General features: G+C 40.7%; 1 protein-coding gene across 2 annotated transcripts in view; it reads left to right on the plus strand.

Annotated features, from left to right (window-relative positions):
- The first annotated feature begins 1,050 nt into the window (after positions 1 to 1,050).
- The window catches only part of tle5 (TLE family member 5, transcriptional modulator), a 35,374-nt gene continuing 11,663 nt past the window's right edge, over positions 1,051 to 24,761 (plus strand). For both annotated transcript variants that reach the window (XM_077534787.1, XM_077534788.1), the window contains exons 1-3: positions 1,051 to 1,189; positions 18,209 to 18,297; positions 22,315 to 22,378. In XM_077534787.1, the coding sequence (XP_077390913.1) occupies positions 1,163 to 1,189; positions 18,209 to 18,297; positions 22,315 to 22,378 (180 nt within the window). In that variant the 5' untranslated portion in view covers positions 1,051 to 1,162. The remainder of the gene's footprint in view (positions 1,190 to 18,208; positions 18,298 to 22,314; positions 22,379 to 24,761) is intronic.

The raw sequence follows: 24,761 nt of genomic DNA on the forward strand, positions 1-24,761 counted from the left end.
ACTCGATTATTTGATATAACTTTCAATAGGATACTGAAATAATAGTTGTAGCCCGAAATTCGACCTCTATTCTTATTGTTGAAAAAATGTTTCAGGTCCCTGTGATTAACCTGCCAAATAAAATTGCTCCTCGAAGAAAAAAAGGTATCATGTGATAGCATCTTGTCTTTTAACAGTAATGGTAAATGAACTGAGCTTATATAAAACATATATGAGCATCTTGTCTTTAACAGTAATGGTAAATGAACTGACCTTATATAAAACATATGTAAAACAAATGTCTAATTTTCGTTATTAGTTGTCGTTTTCGATATATCCACGTAGAGGCGCCGTTTGCTCAGACATGCGCAAAAGCAGCTCAGTACAGTCGAGCTTGGTCATTCTAGATCTATGCTTGGCGTCGCTCTGTGCTTCTCTCTCCGGCTCATCTAGCCAGTGTAGTTCTATGAGGGGCGTACAAGCACACAGTAGCTCGTCGTCGCTGGAGAAGACACGCACAAGACTTCACATCCACAGCAAGGAGAGACGACGCGACTTTTAACAGCTTTTTTCTTGGTCTTTTCTCGAGAAAGTTGTCAGCGGATATTTAGCGACACATCCAGGCAGCGCTGCTGTGTTTTGTGGCTTATTTTCCTCTGGCGAGTTGGGACGTAAAAAAACCCGATTGAACTAACGAGCAGACATTTTGTCATTTTTTCCCCCCACGTTTTTCACCCTGCAAACTTGTGCGACCTGGATCGTTTTTTTTCTAGATAGCCTTGTTTGTTCTTTTTATTTTATTTTTTTAAGGTGACGCAGAGTGAGTGTAAAAGCGTCATTCCAAATGTCCTCCCGAGCGATGAATCATTTTTGAGTGACAGCTTTTGGGGGAGGAAGAATTACGGCTAGTTTAGCTTAGATGCTCGCTGGTTAGCTCCAACCACGTCGTCAAGACCAAACCAAAGTCAAAATTGGGATTTTTATTTGGAGTAGGGTGGATGTGTTTTGGGGTTGGGGGGTGTCTCGCAAGCTAGCTGTGAGCTAGACGCTGGACAGCTCCACTTGAAAGTCTTTTTTTTTTTTTTTTTTTTTTTTTTTTTTTTGTGGGGGGTGGACAAAGGAACAATATCAACACAAGGCTTTTTGGTTTTAGGTGGGGAAAAGACAGCAACAAGGGACTGACATGATGTTTCCACAATCAAGACACTCAGTAAGTCATTTATTTGTTTATTTTTGTTGTGAACCTGCTATTTGGCCTTCTCAACAATACTTGATACTTATATATATATATATAATACTTATTTTTAATCATCCTCATAAAAAAAAATAGCCAAACATTCTATTCACCAAGCATTTCAGTTGTTTGTGTTAAAATGCATGTGCATATTATTTTTATTTGAATGGGTTTTACTATTGGAAGCCCGAAATCTTGCATCACCATGGTAACAGAGACTCAATCCATAGCATGCACTCTACCACTGGCCAAGCTTAAGTGGGCTTCTACTATTTTCTCTGGGTTGAAAATGCAAATTACACATCGAATTGGAATTGGAAATGGGTGGACAAGTTCTTCTGCCTCACAATCCAGAGGTCTCAAGATTCCAGTCTTGCAGGCTTCCTCCAACATTTCACAATCATGCATGTTATGTTTATTATCGACTCTAAATTGTCCGTAGCTTTGAATGTTATTGTGAATTCTCATTTGTCTACATGTGCCCTGTGATTGGCTGGCAACCAGTTGAAGGTTTACCCTGCATCTCACCTCAAAGTCAGCTGGGATAGGCTCTAGCTCACCTGTGAGTCTGTGACCTGTATTATGGCAAGTGCATACATCTGCCTCACAGTCCAGATGTCCCAGGTTCAAATCTTGGTTCTGGCCATCCCGTTTGCATGTTGGGACTGGTATGAGGACAAGTGCTGTAGAAAATGGATTGCTGGTTGGATGTCTGGCTAGACTGTTGAAAATTGCTAGACTGGATGGTTGTGGTATTACTTTGCCTGCTAAGTATTATCTTGGATGACAGTTTAACAGTTGTAAAACAAGGCAAGACTCACCAACTATGCCAACTAATCTGTTCTCTGTGCCCATAGACCACAATGATATTGACCTACATTTGACCTGCGCTACTTTGATGTGTTTAGTAGCACCATAACAAATACACAGATATACTAAATGCAGTAATAACTCAAATTAAAAATTTGAGTTGTAAAACTAAGCATCTAAAATTGCATCACGGTTTATCGGTAAACCATTTTATCTCCTACGTTACGAGGTGAAAAGGTGTTATTTACTAAAAGTCAAGCTAAAAGAAACCTATTTGATTATTTTAGCCACATGATTAAAAATGAGAGTCGGGAATGAAAAGTGTCTATATAGTCAATCTGGTCTATTGTAATCTGCCATTGGCCCTGTTAGCTCCCCTGTTAGCGACACAGTCAACCCCCCACCCCCCGTGTACGTCCTGCTGTCACCTCTCCTGTCACACAGGCTTGTAGATGAGCAGCATGCGTGACATTCATATAGATAAGCGTGTCAAGATAAGTCAGCCTTTCTCATACAAGCAAGCTGAGGCATCATTTCAGCACCTTTTTATGAAACTCTGGCTTTTGGACTGATTTTTATAGGGTAAGAAATGCCTCAAAAGTCAATTGGAGGTCAAATTGAATGAGATGGAAGCGTACTGGATTACATTCATATGTTTTATGTGCCTGCACTATTCTAAACTATTCTGGTTAATTTTGTGGGGTATGAATTAAGCAGAATAATCCACATGTTTTTATACATCTCAGAGGGTGGCCATTTTGCCACATGTGCCTGACGCTGCATTCGAGGAAGGTGGGAAGTCGGATCCCACTCGGATTATCCGACTTCCGACCCGATGTCAAAAAAGTAACAATACATAAAGATAAATAAATATCGGTTAAATCTTGTAAATTATGTTTTTCCATTTACTAGGGGTGTTAAAAAAAAATCGATTCGGCGATATATCGCGATACTACATCGCGCGATTCTCGAATCGATTAGATAATCGGCAGAATCGATTTTTTTTTTTTTTTTTTTTTTTTTTTTTTTTTTTTTTTTTAGGATTCACACCTTGAGCATGGAAGAATGTTATATGAACGGAACATTAAGCCTTAATATTTTATTTTAATGCTGTTGAGACATGAAACAGATTACAACCTCTATAAGACTGAAATTTCAGATAAATAAATAATACATTTTCATATAAATCTTACACTCTACAAGCTTACTGATTAGTATTTTCTAAATTTGAATGAAAAAAAATCGCAACAATCGACTTATAAATTCGTATCGGGATTAATCGGTATCGAATCGAATCGTGACCTGTGAATCGTGATACGAATCGAATCGTCAGGTACTAGGCAATTCACACCCCTACCATTTACAATCTGTCGCTCCTCGGGGGTCACAATCGTCGAGTGACATCAGATTGAATCTGGTCGGTGACGTCGGGGTCCTTTTTTCCAAGTTCAAAGGGGTGTTCCTGTGCACACTTCCTGGTATGAAGTTGGAAAAGTCCAACTTCCCACTTTCCTCGAATGCAGCTTAAAGGGCTCAGCTTGTGGCCATCACATAACGAAACCAAGAAAACAGGTGAGCCATTATGGTCGTCACCTGAGTACTTAGACACTGTGATGTCATTTTCAGTAGACAGCAAGTAGTGGGAGTGCATACAACATATTGAGGAAAAGATTTTTATTTTATTTTTTTTTAAACTTGACTTCCACTTTGAGGAGCATCAAAGGGTGAATTCATTGCGCTTTTCTTATTTATTTATTTATTTATTTATTTATTTATTTATTTATTTTGCCACTCTTATTTCCCACCTCAGCTGCCATTAAAAATCGGCTAGCATGGGTTGTTGGTTTTTCTTTAGCTTTTTGTTGCACTTAATCCACAAAACGGAGTTTTTCAATTTCAGACGTGTATCCACAAAGATGGTGTCATCATGGATGGAGTCATTCTAGACGAAAATCCTCTTTTTTTATTTATTTATTTATTTATTTTCCCCCCTTCTCAATGAATTTAGTTTAGTAATCGTCTGTAGTCGCAGGTTACGGGCACAGTTCATTGGATTAATAGTGGTGAGGATGGAAAAAGCCTCTTTTGATGCCTGACCCACTTGATAGCATTTGGCATATTGTTGGCTTTTTTTTTTTTTACTTGATTAATCCTAATGCAGCTTCAACAAAGCTGCTTGTGGCATGCAAGTCAAGTGAAAAGTGCCAAAGTTGAAGGGAAGTGAGACAAAATCCTCACACATCCACACACTAGAGGTTAAATGACTGACATATTTTTGTAGTTGACTACAATCTGTTGACATCAAGTCAAAGTCGACTAATCAATGACGTCATTTCTATTTCTTCCTCGAGCCATTTTCTCCTTGTTTTCCATAGCGTGATGGGACATCAAAGGCGGCCTGGGAAAAACATCTCTCAAATGCGACCAATTTGGTCACATTCCAATTCGGTCGCATTTGTGACCGTGAACTGTTTTTCAAACACGTGATTGGAGATTAGTCGACTTCAAGCTTTAAACATTGAAGTGGGGTAGTGAAGTTGACACACACACATGCTCAGGTCTGATGTATTAGTGGGCGGTTCAGGGGCATTATGAAGCCCACTTGAATTAACAGAGCAGCCCCCAGCTTTTCCTCTAAAACCTCCGGCTGTGTGTGTGTTGGAGGGAGTCTTAATCCCGGTGGTCCCCTGTCTCGCCCATTAAATAACCACCCCCCCAACCCTACCCTCCGAATTTGTGTGCAGTGAGTGTGTGTGTGCGCAACCCTAGCTGTGTTTATTTGCAGCTAGTGGAAATTGATCATTCTTGCAAGGACACACACGCACACACATTTTTAGCAGCCTCAAGGGTGCTATCTTCTTTTTGTATGGGTGGGCGGGAAATTGAATGCAGGGGGCTTGACACACGCGGGCCAGCAGATGTCTGGGTCATTAAGGTTAGGCCAGCTGATTAGCATGACAAACGTGCACCTCCCCAACCACAGGGGGCGGGGTGGGGGGGGGGGGGGTCTTGCTTTTGACTAGCCAAGTTGACGACAGGGGTCACAGGTGATGTTGATTTTTGTCGAGGATGGCTTGAATGGGAGGGGCGTCTCCGCCTCGGACTCAATTAGAACAACAACATACACATGAATGCACTCAGAGACACTCGGGGTTCTATTTTTGTAGACGGTGCACGTGCGCTTTGCGTAAAAACTGGTGCGCCTTCATTTTCATGCAGGAGCAGTTTCTTGTTTGCCATGTTTGGGAATTTGGCAGACTCCTGTGCGATGGGGGTATTCTGGCAGGCTGAGGGTGTTTTATTTACACATGCCCCACACAGACAGAAAATAGACTCAATCTTAGACCAGCTAGGAGCAGGTCTAAGTTGTGGTGCAAATGGCGTAATGCGACTTTGGTGACGGAGCGATCAGACAAATTCTGCGCGCTACTGTTATGTGGTGAATGTCATCATATTTCATTCATCATTAGCTTTCGTTGGACCCTCTGAATCATTGTAGAAATAAATTTAACGTAGGGCTGGGCTTAATTAATTGAAATTCAATTACAATTTCAATTAATAGATTAATAATAGATTAGTACAATAAAATAACCAATTTAATAAATTTGTTTCATCCAAAGGAACTTGCACAATTGTTTCAAAGAATTCTATTTGTCGTATTATCTTTTGTTTTTTATGTTTAAAAATGTTTTCGTTTTGTACCAAAAAATAAATAATCGTTGGAATAATTGTGATTTCAATTATTGCAAAAATAATCGGGATTATTATTTCTCCATAATCGAGCAGCCCTATTTTAACGCATCATTATTAGGGATGTAACGATAATGGTGGTATCACGATATCATAATGTTGTATTAAAAAAAAAAAAGTAGCACATCACAAACATTTCTTTTCATCCACTTCAGCCAAACATAGCATTGTGAACTACATAGACCATGATACTTTGTGCCGCTGAGACAATAGGAGAAAACGCTGCTCACTATTTACAGAGTAATTCAAGATGGCGGCGGTTACACAGGGACAAGAATGATTAGGTTGGAAGGCGGTCTTAAACTTAAGAAGAAAAAAAACCCACAAAGATAATCAGTCTGTTTACATGGAGGACTTGAGAACTTTCTCATTCAACCAATCAAAGTTTATTTAGATAGCACTGTTCATACATTCAAATGCAACTCAATGTGCTGAACAATTAAAACATCTATAATACAAGAACAAGAAAAAGTCCCCCCTCCCCCCCATAGCCCCATGATCGTACACACAAACCACAACATGGCAGGGCACAGAAGAACCCTGTGAGGAAAGGCACACAGGAGGAGTTCATCCACACTGAGAGGGATGACGGCAAACCACCACAGGGAGAAATGCCACCGATTAACCGACCAACAATTAATTTGATAATCGATTAGTTGCTGGTGAATCATTGTACCTCTAAAATATCTGCATTTTGTGTGGGATTGAAGTCAGTTTCTCTTTGCAAATTCACACCGTAACTCATAAATAAAAGCAGACACTAATGCCATTGTCTAGCTGTATGAATGTTTGCGCCGCATGCATCTGCATGTTGATGGAGCGGAAGATGGTACAAATTCATAAGCAATTGGCAGCCTTTATATTTGCAGAATGGCCTTTTGTTGTTCACTGCGCGACACAACGTCCCGAATTTAAACGGTTTATCATTTGCGTTGGCATTGGAGTGTTCATTGAGTGCGTGTTTGTGTGGACCTGCTGCATCAGTATTCAGCAGCTTGTTCCCTGTGGAGAGCGTGGCTGTGGGGGGAGCTAGATTGGCGGCGGCGGTGCGTCGAGCTAACCCTTCACCGGTGCAGAACGGTGCGCTGGGCAGGAACAAAGCTCTCCACGGGGGTTGCTTGATTGGCCCAGCTGGCCTCAACCCCGTCGGAGCCCCCCCTTGGACCTCTGCCTCGGCACAGAACACAAGGCGGTGCCGCACCGCATCGCAGCAGACAAGAGAATTAGCTGCTCTGTTTGTCTGCGCTAAGGCCCCAACTGGAACAATGTGTTGCTTCATCCCCGTGATCCCTTTCAGGCTCCGCCAGGATTCATAGCAAGGCGACGACAACCCCACTTTTGTTTGTCGGCTTCCTGCCTCCGTGTAATTCACAATACACAATGATGGGTATAGTGTAGGCTGCGACATGTGATCGAATAATAATCTTTGGTGGCTCGTTGTTCAAAGTTATTTTTGCGCACTATGTTACAAGTAACTGTCAATAATTAGCCACAAGGCAACTCGGTGTTCGGTATACAGTACAGGAAATGCTCATCCATTGTGGGTTCAGGTTTGTAGTCAGGCCATTTTGCTAATTTCTTTTCCGACCACTAGATAGTGACACTCTTATTTAGTTGGAGAGCGTACACATTTTGAAAGAACAAAAACAAAACAGGAAGTACTGCATTTCAGCACAGCCTAGTTTTTGTAGAAAATAATTAAACCTGTCATCTGCTGTAGTCCTGCTTTTTACACCTACAGAACACGACGACTATAGGCCCATTTTATGATGTACCTCTTTGGGCATGATTATTGATGTATATTGTGGGATAAGTTTGTTAGTTGGGACTGAAAAGTGAGATTTGATTACTGTAAAGGCATTGCCAGTGCATCAATCAGTACACCATTCCACTTACTGTTTGTACAATATTTTTGTTTTATCTAATATCCATTGCTCTTTACCTCTCTCAATAGATTGTGTTTAAATGTGTTTTGTATTTTAAAAGTATGACCTTAAGATGTAACTAACAACTGTAAATGCTATAAAAACACGTCTAGTGAGTATTTAAATATTGTACAGGTATTTACATATTTCACTTATTACAGTGGTGATCTAGAACGCAATCCGCCGCGATTGAGGAAGGATTACTGTAATATTTGTGACAACAGCTGCCATGTTGTTCAATACTGTAGACCTTGTCCATGTCGGTCCATGCATTTGCTTCGTACAATCTCTCCTCTTTCTTGCTAGAACTAAATTGGAAAGACAGAACTTGGCGTTTTACAGAGTTTAGTGCAGTAAAGTTTGGCCTTGAGATACAATTGACCAGATTTAGTTGTTTTGAAAGATGAGTCGTTCAGATTAAGTTTATTTTTATTTTTTTTGCTTCAATTTAGGAGCAATAGTTTTGTAAACTAGACTAAGGGCAATTTCTGAAGAAATTGCGTGGGAAAGCTGAATGCTAATAGCTGAATGCTAAGCTGAATGCTAATAGCGGAATGCTAATGAAGGAAATAAAAAGATACATTCCGTGAAAATTACAAAGTAATTAACTATTAATTACTATTAATAGTAGTAGTAGTAGTAGAAGAAGAAACAGTAGTAGTAGTAGTATTACTAGTAAATATTTAATAACTTATACATATTTATATATATTTATATATTTAGTAACAAATACAAACCCATCCACCCATTCTCAATCAGTAGTCAGCAGTAGTCACCTACCATAAATTAATAGTAGTGCATTTTTTTTTAATTCATCTATTTATAAGCAATGCCTATACTCCTCTTTCACATCTTTGGGTGCTGGTGCTAAAAAAAAAAGATTATCAGCTCACTTCAGCTAAAATCAGCACAAAAATGTATGCCATGTCAGTCTACTTGGCACAAAACACAACTCTTCGTCCAATCAGATGGCACCTTAAAGTAACGTCACTTCCGCATCGTTCCATTCATAACATTATTCATGATCATCATCGGACTACTGTAATTGGCTGGCGACCAGTTCAGGGTGTACCCTGCCTACCAAACTTTTTACAGTTTTTAATGTGTAACTTAACAAGTCTGCCTCACAGAACCGTGAAAAAAAAGTCTTTTAGGTTCCTGTGTGAAGTCAGTTTGTTCTCTGCATGCTTGGTTGGATTTTTCCCCGGTACTGCAGCTTCCTCCCACATTCCAAAAAACATGCTGTTATTTTGAAAGACTCTAAACTGTCTCTACCATAAGTGAAAATGTTTGTGTGGATGCTTGTGTGTTTGAATGTGCCCTACAATTGACTGGTGACCAGTACAGGTTGCCTCAAAAGTCATCTGGGATAGTCACTGGCTGACCTGCGACTCTAACAACAAAACACAAACAAAACTGACCAATCACTTTCAAGGTCATCATGGGTCAGTCTTTGACAGAAAATTGTTGAGGGTGGCTGCCAAGTACGTCAAAGCCAAAAGAAACATTAAAGGTGCTGCAAGAATTTCTGGCAAGTACTCGGGCCATGTTGTGACAACAACCATACAGTGGTAGGATACAAGCCTTCTTATGCAAAAAAATGTATCCATCTTTCCATTTATCTATCGTCTTCTCTATCACCACTTTGCTGCAAACTTAGAGACTAATCTTCTGCCCCCCTTGCCTTGCCTTTCCTTTCCTCCCCTGCGGGTTGTTGTGAGTAATAACCTTACTTTTTACAAGCAGACATCAATCATCTGCACAACCATACGGGGTGTAATCTTAACCCTTACAACCCCCCCCCCCCCCCCCTCCACGCGTCTGGCTTTAATCTCAGACATGCTCTCCAAACCGTCGGCCCGGTCCTGCCTCACCATTTTACCCCCTCACTTTTGACAAATTGCCCATTTCCCTCGGTTTTGCAATCTCTGCACTCTTTTTCCTGTCCGCGTGTGTGTATGTGTGTGTAGGTTGAGCTATTAAATGCCTCCCCGCAGCCACCTTGTCACTTCGGTGTATGTGTGTGCGCGCACATTTTTTGTGCATCCGTGTCTCCGGGGCAGCATGCCATGAGTGTCATGTTTGTGTGTGTTTTTGCCGCACGCTTGGCTGGCCTTGCACGCGGGGTCAAGATAGTTTCGCCGAGCCGTGCCAAGTCTGTGTTTGCAAGGGCACCTCACTCCAAGTGATAAAAGTAGAATAATCCTCTTTAAAGCATCTTAACGAGGTCAACTCTGTCGGGCTGCGAGGGGAGGTGTGCGAAGGGAGGAGGAGCAGGAGTAGGTGGGGGGGGGGGGGGGGGGGGGGGGGGATTGGGCTAAGCCTTGGTTTGGTCCGTGAGAGATAATAATCAAAATCAAATTCCTGGCCCAAACAGGATTAGGCTCTCTCTGCGCTCCAAAGCCCCTGTCCAGAGCGGCTGAAGACACAATCCTTTACCTCAGCTTGAACGCACACACACATAAACACACACAGGCATATTTTCATACATCAGGCATATTTGAAGCAGCTGTGTTGACCCGGATTCTGGGACGTAGACATTGCTAGTTCTATGTTGTGATTAGGCTGGAGCTATTCTGTAGATGAATTTACACTGATGATCTAAGTGCCTAATTTGGATTTAGTGTGATTTCAAACCGCCACTTTGTCAACATCTGACATAGTACCAGAGGCAGAAAAGAACTTTTCACCCTGCACTTGGGTTTCTTGTTGTGTAATGAATGACATAGACTGTTTTTGCACTAGTGCGCCAAACTTCTTTTGTTGGGTGCACCAAAATTTTGGACCATTCAACACCGCAGTTTACAGTTTTACAAAATCGTCTGTATTTTAGACTATATTGACTGGTAAATGATTAACAACCTGGCCAAACAAAGTATTTTAAATACAATTCCACAAGACGGGTAACTTACTTAAAGCCTCGATTGTTGAAGGTTCGCAAATGCTCGCCAAACGATCGCCAGATGTTTGCCTTGAGTTTTGCTGTTTTTTTCTTGCAATAACAAAACGCATAGAAACTGTTTCGAGAACGTTTAGAAGACATTGCGACCTTGAGAGAACTCTGACGTCAAATCAACATCAGTGGGATACGGTCTTTAAGGACTTAATACTCAACTCACCGTCAACGTTCCAATCTTGTATTATTGTAAAACATTGAACAATACCTGTGAAATAATAAAAACTGGTTGTTGTAACGACACATGAAGCAGTTCTACCAAATAAAACTGAAAAGCCTCTTAGTAGAAGAGGACAGTGGCTACGTTTTTCAAACCTCTGAGAAGTGAGATTAGATTGATGGATTGATTTTTTTTTTTTTTTAATTAATTACATTGGCGCCGATACCGATTCCAACGATCAATCCGTCATCTGTGCACACCTACTCTTTTCACTATTCAACAAAATAGCCTAAGTGACCCTCACAAACACTTGAGTGCATTCATTTTAGTCGACCCACCATCTTAGATCTAATTTAACTTGTTTGAATAAGACACGATGAAGTGCATCAGAATATAGACGAGAGGGTGACGTGGGCCTCGTAGCGTGTCCTTGAATTTTATTCGAGCATTTATGGCTTACGCAGATTTGCGGGAGTTATGAAATAAATGACGCGATTGACGACGGCGCGGGAGGAATTTGAATCTGTGTAACCAGTTGACAGTGTATATTGTTCAGAAATATGTTTGTAGACAATAAGTATGTTTAAAATTTCGACGACTTTGTAACGAAATGGACGACAAATATTTACCATTCGATCCCCCAAGGTTGTTACAGCTACGCTCCAGTGTTGAAGGTAAATATATCCACAGATGCGACACAGTTCTTTGTCGATTATTTAAAAAAATATATTGAAGGTTTTAAATAATGATCGTAGGTTTGTGTAAACGCCACAGGTGTAAGCTCTGAAATGTTTTTGGAATTATGTTTCCATCTGCTCCGGGAGCTGAGATATCAATTATTTAATAGGCATTACAATATTTTTGAGTTTCCAGGAAAACCAGGTTTTCAGGAGTGACTCTAAAGTCACTCATAGGTTTTAGAGGCATGTTTTGGCAGGCGCTATAGGCCTTAATGCACCTTTTTTTTCCCTCTCTTGATCACACTCCGGTAAATTTCCATTACAACCGTTACCAGTTTAACCCTGGCAGAGGTGTGGATTTACTATTTGGTTGGAATAAACACAAATAAAGTTGTCTGACTAATCCTAGTCTAAACATTAATCTGCTTTGTGATCCCTCAAACAAATAATATTGAATATTGAACTACATGCTCTGGTAAATTTCCTATTCCAGTCTTACCACAAGTATTGTTATTTTTATTCTACCTACGAATACATTCTGACAGCATGTTTGCCATCATCTTCCACATTCAAGCTCGAGTCTTTCGACTCACTTCCAGAAAGTGGATGCAGCCGAGTCGTCCTTGACTGGACCGTTGCTATGGCGCGCAACAAAACAGCCTTGTAGCTCACAAACGCAACACGGCGGCCAACTATTAGTCACTCCGCGTAGATCTTCTGCAGTCGTTTTAAAGAGTGGGAGTGAGATAACATCCAGTCATTAGCCAGGCCTTACAATCCCAACGCTACGTCCCTGCAAAACACGCACACATGCACACACCAAGTGAGATGTAAACATCCAGGCAGTGCTCCAGGAAATACGATCCACACACTCCCACTACCCTTAGGCAGGATTTATACGGAGGAGGATGTTTTCCAATGTATCCTGCTGCTACTCTGCTTGTGTGCGTGCCCTAATCTCCTTCCATTCTCTTTGTTAACTGCTCAGTGGTGTAAAAACAACGTTTTGCAGTAGATTTCACACGGATGAGGCAAGGAAAGGGTGTGTGTGTGTGTGTGTGTGTGCGCCTTGAGTTGGGGTTCAGGTGGTACGGGAAGGAAGGCGGGCCAGTAATTTCCTGAAACGACGAATCCCATTTATTCGCTGAAGACTGTCTCAATTGCCTCGCCGGCGCACAAAGCTTTTTAATGCTTTAATTACGTCTCAAAGGAGCGGGGCAGAATCGAATTAGAGGTTGTCCTACATTTAAAGTGCTGCGTGTGTGTGCGTGTGTGCGTCCACATGCACTATGCAAATTGAGCATGCGAGGAAGAGGCTGTGTGGGCTGTATGACTCATAGCAATGAATATTTGTGCCTCATATACACATGCCCCCAAAAAACTAAACAAAACAAAAACACACGCACACACCATGTATTCTCGTCACACATTCACACTGGATGTTGGCGTCCGTGGTGCCTACCAATACCATACAAGCCAGCCCAGCCGCGCTCTTTCCTGCACAAACACAATTTTGGCTCCCGACGCGTTCAGCCACCTTTTCGGTCACAGCAGATGGCACGTGTCGCTGTATTACGGCAGTCTTTCATTCACATTCTGGGCGTCCATCTGCTGTTGGGCGCCCGTAGAGCACCTTGTCTTGGCCAGTGGCACGGTGTCACATAGACGGCTTCCAGTGTTTTCTATGACTGCAAGGTGATGGCCGCATGTACATGCTGTACTTAGTCCAATTCATGCACCCAGTGACCCCTTTGGCTGCCATCTTAAGTCAAAGTCCCATTGATTGACTATCCGTCCGTCCGTCCGTCATGGTCCTCAGTAGGAAGACGGGTAATTTGAGGATATTTCAGATGGTTTGTTCGACCATTAACATTGCATTCATCAAACTGGTTTACGTGGAGCCTTGTGTTATGATTAAAATGAAACCGAAAGACAATAAAAATGCTCCATAGAAACACCTCTATCAGAATAAAAAGGCTGAATCCTAATGGGATTTCATTCGGAATCATTGGGCTGGATTCCTTTTGCTGAGCCAAAAAAAAATATCATGTAAACATTTCAATTGAAATAGCCGGTCTGCATATGCTCTGTCTCGATGTAAAATGCGAAGTGATGTCATCATATTTGTACTTAAAAATGGCAGCATTCTACTAGAGTTCTTCTGCAGTGGGAGAAATTGTTTTAACTCATTTGCTCCCAATTACTTATAAATACGTTTTTTTTGTTTTTGTTTTAAGTGTCCCAAAGACGTATTTATACGTTTATTTGTTGTTGTTTTTTTAATGCTAGAGCATACAGATGACTGATGCAGCCTCTCAACTGCAAAGAACGGTTGCAGAAATGGTAGTTATTACACAAACGGCCAGCAGGTGGCAGCAGAGCAAAGGAGCTCAACCAGGGCCATGTTGAAAAAAAGTGCTCAATTACTCAATTAATTTTAAGAAGATTTGTTCAAATTGATTAAACTTAGCTAGATTCTAATGCTAATTGATGCAAAAAGGAAACATATTTATACTTTTTTTTTTTTTCTGGTAAAAGAAGAGACTTTAATCTTTCTTTTGATAGGTTCCATGTTTTAGCAATAGAACACAATATTCTGTGGGCCTTGCAAAATCAGTCAAAATCCAGTAAAAAGGCCGGTAGCGAATGAGTTCATTTACTTGTCACCCATTTACAGAAAAACAAACCTGTTATAAAGATTTTTAAAAATTAATTTCTTAATCACGTTTTCACGACACATACTAGAAAAAATCGTCAATGCTAAATTAGATTAGATTAGATTTGGACTGGACAGCAATGTTTGTTGACTTCACAAGGTCAAATCTGGACCAATTGTTTCACTTAGTCGTTTATGAGTAGACTTAAAAAAAAGACACATGAAGTCAAGTCAAGTTTGACTTGACACAAAAGTCTCAAAGGGCTTCACATGCTCACAGTTGACAAATAGCAATGACACCCCCTCATCAAACCACAAAAGGGCAAGGAAAAACTTTTAAAAAATAATAATAATAAAAAAAAATAAAAAAGTCTGCCATTTTGGTTTGAAGCAGCAATTTTAGGGTCAATTTGTTCATTTCATTTGTGCTTCAAACGCAATCTGGTCTTAGATTTTTGACATTTGAACCAAAAGTACATGACAGATGACCTTAAATTGCAAGGAAATATTTTATAGTTTGTGGGTGGAGCATGGCAGTAAAGATTCTCCACATTAGGTTCTGAAACGTCTACAAAGCCTTGTCCTGATGGTCTCATTCCCTTCAAACTTAGTGCTCTGTATGGTGTACCTCCCAACATTTGCGTGCAACAGGAAGGTCGACCTGGGGCTGCAAACACAAGGGAAAAAATGTGGTGTTTAAAATGGTTGCACACACTGTGCTACACTGGGAGGAAACAAGATCTGGGGCAGCAACTCCAGCCTTGGGCTCCGGGGCCAACCTGTATGCAAGCACACATCACAAACACGCACACACACACGGTATGCAAAAGCCAAGCGGTGCAGGGAGCAGTTATCGCAGCGTGATGTGCGAGGCTGCCTGCAGCTAAGTGCCTTGTGTTGACACATGCTCAACGTGGCACAGCACCAAATAGCCGCGGTGCTGTTTGATGAGTTTGTTCCTCGCCAGTACGGACCAGAGAGATAATAGAAAAGCTTATTTGGCTTTACAGTCAGCGTCTCTAAGCAACAGCTTGATTTTTGTGTGCGCGTGTGTGTGCGAATTGTTATTTCTGTATGTAACGCCAGCTTCTCCTTTGACAGTGAAATGCCTGATGTTGTAGCGTACTAGTATTTCAAGTTTAATATATGATCAGATGGCGATATGGGTATTAGTGAGTATACATTTAGCTCGTTGTCCAAATTTATCTTTGAATACGCTGTTCCAAGTAGCTGTTTAAGTCCCAGTTGAAGATTACTGCCAAACTAAACAAAACAGAGAATAAACAAGTGCACAGCTTTACCTTAAAGTCTGTTTCGCTTAATGGTAACAAACAATCCAAAATACCATCAACAGTTTAATGAATACGCATGTAGATGGATGATTTAACAAGACTCATACGCATTATTGTTAACTCATTCACTCCCAGCCATTTTCACAGAAGCAGTCCGCTTCACTCCCGGCTGTTTTACTGGATTTTGAGGCCCACATAATATTGTGTTTTATTGCTATAAAAACAAGATTAAAGTCTCTTCTTTAATATTTTTTCATTTTCATTTTACAGCAATTAGCATTAGAATATAGCTAAGTTTCATCATCATTTACAAATCTAATTAGAATTGTATTTGAGCTTTTTTTTTCAACATGGCCCTGGTTGATCTCCTTTGCTCTGCTGCCACCTGCTGGCCGTTTTTGTAATAACTACCATTGTTTCAACTGTTGTTTGCAGTTGAGAGGCTGTATGCGCTAGCATAAAAAAATAAATAAATAAATAAAGTATAAATACGTCTTTGGGACACTTAAAACATTCAAAATAGAACGTATTTATACGTTTTTGGAAGCAAATGAGTTTATTTTGCAAAAAATAAAAAATACAAAAAAATACAGCAGCTTATTGAGTCAGTTATGATTCACTTCTTCATGTTTGGCTTTATCTGTTTTATACTGCCCCCTGGTGGGCATTGTGCACACTTGATAAGGAGCAGTAAAATGGCCATTACAGTGAAGCAAAAACAAAAAAGGCAAAAAATGATCAATTCTTGACATTTTGTTTCATTTTGTCATGACTGGATGTTTTTTTTTTAAAGTACAATATTATAGAGTGCTTTTTTTTTCTCATTAAAACATGTGAAAAGTATTTGCATGCTCCAGTTTCCCGTCTGTCTTCCAGTGAAATACAGGAAAACGTCAACTCGATGTTTTCCAGCGTTATCATATCACACAAATTACAGAATTTATTGAACAACACGACAGCAAGACTCTTTGTGTACTCTCTGCCTTTTGCGCTACCGCTGTATAAAAGTTATTTACCGTATTTAATCGTTTGGCTTGTTTTGGCAAGCGGAGTGTGTTTGTGTGACCTGCAGTCACTCTCGCTCGTGCGAATGCTACGGGGCCCTATTTTCTAAGGGGGCAGAGAACAAGTCAGTCCTAATAGCGGCGTGCCAGTTTTAGTGGGAAAATGTCACCTTCTCCCACGTGAGCCATTACGCACACAACTGAGGAATAATGAGATTTCGCCCCTAGTTGGGTTTACACAAGCAGGCCATGTACAAAATTGGCTGCGGTGAAAACGTGGACAGATTTACAATGACAACAAACGACATCAGTCAAGCGTGGTGAAAGAGTTATATTGTTCTTGCTTGCTATATGAGGCTTGAACAAACTGGTTTGGACATCACATGAAGGCTAGCTGGTGCGTGTTCGTATCCAAAGCGGCGCTCGGGGAACATTTATAGTTAATGCAGCTGCCCCCTGTGTGATTGAGCTTGTATTCGTACTTGCCGTGCCGGATTTGGGCGAGATTCCACTGACCTGTCAACAGTGCCGTCACTGCATTATACAACATTGCAGTATGATTTTGCATTATTACACACCTAACAACAACTTTCTCAAATCGTATGTAGTCTCCATCTTTTCTAGCTTCCCGATTTTTGTGTGTTTGAATCAGGACTCTCTAAAATTGTACTTTTAGTTTAGTCTTTATCTCGATGTGCAACTAAAATGAAAAGAAAATGAAAGAAAACACCTTTAGAAGGAAAAAAAAAACATACATATTATGAATATGTGAGGGTAGGGCTGTGCAATTAATCGAAATTCAATTACAATTTCAATTATTACACCACCATTACAAAATAAGTATAATCGTTAAAAAAAGATGCTAATGCTAATGCTAATTTTTTAGTTGTTTAAATTCATACATTTGCACCTTTTTAAAAAAATTTAAAATAACTAATTTAATAAATTTTGTTTCATCCAAAAAGAATTAATAATTTTATTTGGCTTAATATTTTTTTTATTGGTTTTGTTTGTTTAAAAATGTTTTTGTTTTGGACCAAAAAAATAAATGGTCGTCCTACTACACAGTGCACATGCTGCACTCCGTCAAGTTTTTGCCAACATAAATAAATAAATATATATTATTATAAATATATATTATTATAAATTCTGTTTGGTCCAAAATCAACGTATATAATTTTAATCTTAATATTTTTAAATGCTTAAACATTTTCTTGTTTTGGACCACAAAATAATTGTTTGAATAATCATCATTTCAATCATTGCCATAATAATCGTGATGATTATTTTTTTTCCCCATAATCCAGCAGCCCTATGTGAAAGGGAGGAAATGAAACAAACTGTAAAATGAAAATTATTTATATTTATCATTATCTCTCATCCAATCCCATTCTGACGTCAAGTGAGAGTCAGGGTGCAACCTGAACTGGTTGCCAGCAAATCGAAGGGCACAATTAGACAAACTATGAATATTTTAAGTTGCTAAGTGCAAGTCTAAACACAATAAGTCTCTTGCTCACGTTTTTTGGCAGCATTTTTCTCCATTTATCGTTAAACGCTATGTGGGTGCGTCACAATTCTGTGCTTAAATGTGTAATTGGATGTGATCCACCTTGGCTGGCGCTTTCTTTTGCTGATCACTGGCCTGAAACCTTCAATTGAAAAAAAGCGCTCTATCTCTCGCTCGTGTTTTTAATTATTTTTTCCCTCTTGGCCCGTCACTCCCGCCTGCTTTTTCACGCTGTTCTTCCTCCCTTGGCAGGCTTCATCGCAGCAGCTGAAATTCACAACGTCCGACTCCTGCGACAGGATCAAGGACGAGTTCCAGTTCCTCCAAGCACAATACCACAGGTGAGACGACATGAAAATAAGAGTTCAAAGCGGCTACAAATGACCTGGCCTGCTTTGAATTTAATCAGTCACTGTAATGCTGGCCTGTTTCCGAGGCATGATATCATTGAAATCGTGATGATTGATTTCTTTTCAGAATTGCTACTTATCTGCTGCAGTGGGAATGCAATGCCTGTGATTTTTTTTTTTTTTTGTGAAGCAGCATGTGGCTCATTATCCAAGATTATTTTGTACGTTTTGGTCTAAGTTACTGATAACAATTGTATGTTTGTAATTTGGTATTCTTTTCCACTATTTTCTGAGTAACTGATAAGAATTGTTTGTAATCAATGTGACAGCATACAAATCAAGTCTATTCCTATTTGTGCTTGCTGCACGGCTATGAGACCTTTCCATCATGTAATTGCAGCTACTAGCAGCATTACCTGTTATTTTATGTCCAAGGAAGGGAATTTACTATTTGAGGATGCAATATAATTGATTCCTCCCTTTTTATGTTCACCTTTCTTTGAAGTCGTGCTACCTTTTCGGTTGCTAATCTCCCCATTACGGCGTAATAAGTCTCCCCTAGAGCGGCTGTTACAACCTTAACTGATGTGTTTGATGGCACTTCTGAAAGGTGAGACATCATGGGCTTTCTCTTTGTGCGGGCTGACTTCCTTCCTGGTTTTGTTCTTGTGTACATTTGCATCTACCGTAGCAAAGAGAGATGAAAGCCCGGCGTATTTCGAGCTTGAAGACGATCCTTTTCCTTCGTTTTGTTTGCAGAGCTTTGCGACGTATCAGTAACATCATGCATCTTTTTTTTTGGGTGATTCCCTCAATGGTGAGCAGCAGCATTTAACCCCCGTCAGAGAGCCAAAACACAGTTGAAAGAGAGCCATTTTTTTGTCTGTTGATTTGGGAGAGGGCTTTAAAATGGGGGAGTCACAGTAGAAGCTTTGTAGTGATACGCTGCATGTCGCGGATGCTTTTAAAAGGCAAATGTACAACAGGCGTTCCCCTGGGTATAGTAGCAGCCATTGTATCTGTCGCCGTCTTCCTCCTCCGCCTGCTCGTCCTCCTAATTCCCCTTTCCCTCAGTCCCATGCATAAATAGATCAGGGAATACATCAATCAAAATAAAGATGACAGCGCAAGCGATTTAGAGGCGGAAGAATCGGCAATAAAACTCCATCAAAGTGTCTTTGGAGAGCAGCGGTGCATGCCCGCCGGCTGATGAGCGCCAATCGCAGGAGGCGCGCAGCCAATGCCAGGTAGATTGGTGGGGGAGGGGGGTGGGCGGTGTTGTCATGACAACGCACCACAGACCACAAAGCCTACCAATGTACACATGGAAAAAAGGAAGTGGATGCGATGCTTCCCAGCCGGGACATGACATTGACATTTGTTTCAACTGTCAAGTACCGAGAACGATACCTGGTATCGGTACACGCTCATCCCTAGTTGATCTTCCACAGAAAATTCACAAGTCGGTGAGTTGTATGGTTGACTGTTGGATAAACATTATCAAGAAAAGATGTGAATTTAATGTGAAGCTAACTTTAGTTTAGTTTAGTTTAGTTTAGTTTATTCATTTTTTCCTTTCGGACACATTACAGTTTACATCAATCACATCACATCATTTGCAACATTGACATCCGAAAGAAGGGCTGACGGGTAGAAGCCGAAGCTTATTCGAGACCCGTCCCCATCGACCCATTAGTATAACGCATCAATCATATACATTATTTAGAATAGTCATTAATTTTTATCGTTATCCATCCCATACTATCCCAGACACTGCTCGCTCAGTTCATCTTGAATGTCCGTGTGTAGATTGTGGCTAGTCCCAGTCATTTAGAACTGGTGAGTCGGTCCCCAGACGCCACCAGCAAGCCCACCCCGCCAGGCGAGCAGCCAAGGCAAGCGCAATTCTTCTCTTTCACCAGTAGGGTCTTCGCTGACCTCGGATCAGCTTTCACACTTGTTGTGCTTTCCAGAAGAGTAGATCGGCTTGCATTCAGCCCATTGCTTTCAAGCAATGTCAGCACTCGATTCTGGTCAGGTAGCACCACTGGTTGCTAGCATGTTGTGGATCTGATGACTCCTGTGCGCTGCCCAGCCTCGCTCACCCAGCAGAGCGGCCCACGCCAGCTGCATTCCAGGAACCAGACCACCAACCCCCATTTTGCGTATTGACAGCAGTTTCTTTGGAGCCACAATACAGCCTTATCATGTAGCCTTGACTGTTAGAACAAATGTCCAAACGGAATTCGAGCCAGACAATATTTAGATTCAAACGGGAACAGCAATACATGTTATCAATGCAGGTGTATAAACAAGAGTTAGCCTTGGCAAAGTCAGCAAATAATCATATACAACTCCAGCTTTGGGTAATTAGTGATGTTGTTGTTGTTGTTGTTGTTGTTGTGATATTGTGAATTACTGTTGTCTCTCAAGCGCTGCCAATTCCTCAGCTCCTTTCACGATTCGTGTTTTTAGTTGACCAGAGTTATCTTTAGTTTGAATAAAAATTCGGCAGTCTTTTGTCCACGTGCTTTCGATAGGTCCATTCTTTCTCATTTGTCGAGCCTTTTTGGCGATGTCAGCATTTCGTTTGGTGAGGTTTTCGTTGATGTAGACATGTTTCCCACGAAGCTTGTGACGGTCTCTCAGAAGAGCAATCTTTTTCTTTCTGTCAACAAACCTGATCAGAACTGCCGGTGGTCGTGTCCCTCCAGTTGGAAGCGAAAAGCACATCTGAATGTGCGCAGGATCAACAGTTAATCCCAAATCTCTGAGTTTGCAACTGATATCGTAATAGTAAAAAGTAGGGGCGTCAGGCAATTACAATTTTTAATCGGAATTAATCGCATAACTTCAATAGTTAACTCACGGTTAATTGCTAATTTTATATCTGTTTTAAATGTACAATAAAATGTACAATATGTTTTCATACACTTAACTTAGTGGGAAAAAATATATAAATTATGAAATTGAGTTAAAATTTAAAAAGATGTACTGTAGTATAAAAAAAACCGAGTGTGATATTGATTTGTGTTGAGGTCATTTTTCCGCCACTAGATGGCATAAATGCATTTGTAAGACATTGGTGACAGCTTAGTCCTTTTTTCTTTTCATTTTAAGAGTTATCTAATCTTAAACACGAAGTAACCTTTGAAATTCTGCACATTTTTAAAATTGTAAAACATAACTTTACCTCAGTCTCCACAAATATATGCATTCTTATAAATTGCATTATTATGCATATGCATTATTATATCAATTTATTACTGCTAAATTTTGACATGGACATATCTGCTGCGTTGTGACTGGAATTCCCCCAGTACGGGTTTTCCAAGTAAGGGGTGGTCATTTAAAAAAAATAAAAAAATAAAATAAAATAGTAGCATTAAAAGAACTTTAAATGAACTCAAAATTAACACACTAATTTTGACACCATGAGCATTAGCTACGTGTGGCATTTTGACACAGCCCGTGTTATCTGTCACGCAGCTTTCATTGCCGCAGACAGCATCAATGTACCCAGAGTATCAAGCAGGTTTTAGATCTATCTGCCACGTGTCTATGCGCATATCTTTACAACATCCCAGTCTTATCCATCCTCGCATGGGATCTCACCTTGTCAGACCGGCGTGTCGGCACCGGCTCCTTCAGTCAAACGCACGCGGGGTGATTTTTCTCCCCCCTCCCTTGTCGTGTTCATTTTACCATCTGGCTGACTTGTTGACGTGTCCTCCTTTTCGTCCCGTCGCCTCGCGTGTCATCAACGCTGACGTGATTACAGCTAATGGCCTGTGCTATATTTAGACTTGCCTGCTTTCTGGTTTAGAAAGTAGACATTTTAGCACGGTGGTTTTCCCGCTGGAATCTGCTTGTGATATGGGGGAAGGTCAGGATGAGGACAGTAATGATGGTCAAGATGGCCGACAAGGGAGGAGGTGCTGATGAAAATGACGGTGACGAGGGATGAAGCGACCGCTGCTGACTCTGCTCGATTTGTTTCCACCGCAGCCTGAAGCTCGAATGTGACAAGCTGGCCAGTGAGAAGTCGGAGATGCAGCGTCATTACATCATGGTGAGTGAAGCCAACCCTTTTTTTTTTTTTTGTCTCAAGACGCAGCATGTGGTTTGTTATTCAATGTTATTTTTTAACACCGTGTTGCAAATAAGTGCAAACAATTATGTTTGTGATAACGTGCCGGCTCATGTTTTGTACAATTTCACCAACCTTTATTGACAAAGTTTTTAGGGTAACATTTTAACATGGGTCATAAACGGGCTACCTATGATTTAAAGGCGCAGTCTGCCTGTTCCACTCAGGAAAATTAACTTTTTAAATACAGGACAAAATCACCACCAAAGATTAACATAAACCCAGATGTGTAGACTGAGAGAAAGTTAGTGTGTACCTCCTGTATTTAAAAAGTGCATTTTCCTGAGTGAAACTGGGCCTTTAATATCCACATCAAACCAAAATAAAGTAAAACTACAGTAATCCTTCTTCATATTTGAAAAACAACTCTAGATGTTTCCCGATTATTACAGTCATATCAAAAATATTGTCATGTATAGCCGTAACATGGGCATATATTAGCCTCATACATTATAGCCTCTTGCCAAGAAATTGTGTGCATGATTGATGATCAATAAAATAGAGCACGATGATAGGACACCCGATAAAAAGGAGCATTACAATGTTCAGTTATTACCCATGCTGCCAAGCGCATTTCATGTGCCAGGATTAATAGTTAGCTAGTTAGTATGTAAGCATGAGCACGCAAAAACAACCTAATTGAGCCAGGGAAGCAGCAATTAGATTTGCGCTTGGCATAAATAAAACAGTGGTTAGCACATCTGCCTCACAGTCAGCAGATGGCCCGTGCTTGTGTGGGATCTCTCCGGGCTTCCTCCCACTTTTCAAAAACAACCAGGTTCTCTCAACTGCAGAGAACTGGTGAAGCAGTGGTAGTAATTACAAAAACGGCCAGCAAGTGGTAGCCGAGTATAAGAGATCACGAGCTGATTTCCCCACAATTCAAAACAGATTTGCGAATAATGATGAAACCTTCTAATGCTAATTGCTGCAAAATGGAAACAGATAGAAATATTTTTTTTTTCCATGATGAAAGAAGAGACTTTAATCTTTATTTTAGTAGGTTCCATGTTTTTATAGCAATAGAACAGAATATTCTGTGGACCTTGCAAAATCTGTCAAAATCCAGTAAAACAGTCAAGAGCAAAGAGGGTTGCTTCAGTGAAAATGGCTGCGAGTGAATGAGTTGATATAGATAACGCGTCCCGCCCCGAGTGTCTTTGCCGAATTTCTCGTGCAGTGACCGTCGACAACCCCGCTAAAATGGCGCAGTGTTTGTCCAGCTTGAGCGTGTGTTTTGCCAGTCGAATAATCAGTTGATCCGACGAGCTAATCGCCCAATCCCCCAAAAAACAAGACCTCAGTTGAAATGGAGCACACGATAATCCTATAAATGCTGGCAGCCCTTTGTCTCCTCTGTGCTCCCTAAACAACCCCCTCCGTCTTTTTTTTTTTTTTTTTTTTTTGGTCTCGCCCCACATACATGTTCACGCGCACACACATACGCGCTCCACCTCGGGCTAATCTCATTGTTGCTGGCAATGTAGCTCTGTGATGTTTTGCCTCTAATTGATCCTCTGACTGGCTTTAATCTCATCTAATCTGTGCCGCCACACCGCTCCCTCCACCATGAGACACACGCGCACACACACACAGAGGCCTCCTCTCTGTCTGCACACTGAGCTGCACACACACAGGAAGTCAAACAGAAAATTATGTAAACACGTGTTATTTAGCAAAAGGTCACTTTTTTTTTTTTTTTTTTTTTTTGCCTAAAGCCAATGTGACTCTTTAATATCACGTGTTTGCCCAAATTAAACTTGACCCAATATGCAACTTGCACTGCAATCGCTCACCAAGCGCTAATATGCTCTTATCACAATGTATTTGCTTGACTAAATCCTTTTTATTTATTTTTTTATTTTTTTTATTTTATTTTTTTTAAACCACAAAACTGACATTTATTCACTAATAAATGTCGCACCTAAAATTTCAGGTTAGGTCCTGTCCATCGTACCTTATCACCTATTTGTAAAGGAACATGTTTTGTCTACTCTACATTGTATTCAGCGGAAATGTACAAAATAATGCTGAAAGCCTCCTTTTCAATCACTTCTGCGAGCAAGCCTGGCCTTGTATCCACGCACGCACACACATGCACACACACACAACCGTCTCTAATAGCATATCAGGTTGCCCCCGCTCCCCCCGGTCGGCAGCACCTCCATTTCCCAAGCGCTGTAATTACTTTAGGGAGCTTCCACATGGGCTCGTGTGCTACACTGAAAAGCACAGACAGAATGTGTGTGCGTGAGACGTGTATGTGTGTAAGATTGAACAGAGAACAACTGTGTGTGCGTGTGTG

Source organism: Festucalex cinctus, chromosome 10 (genome assembly GCF_051991245.1).
Source record: "Festucalex cinctus isolate MCC-2025b chromosome 10, RoL_Fcin_1.0, whole genome shotgun sequence".
Classification (NCBI taxonomy): domain Eukaryota; kingdom Metazoa; phylum Chordata; class Actinopteri; order Syngnathiformes; family Syngnathidae; genus Festucalex; species Festucalex cinctus.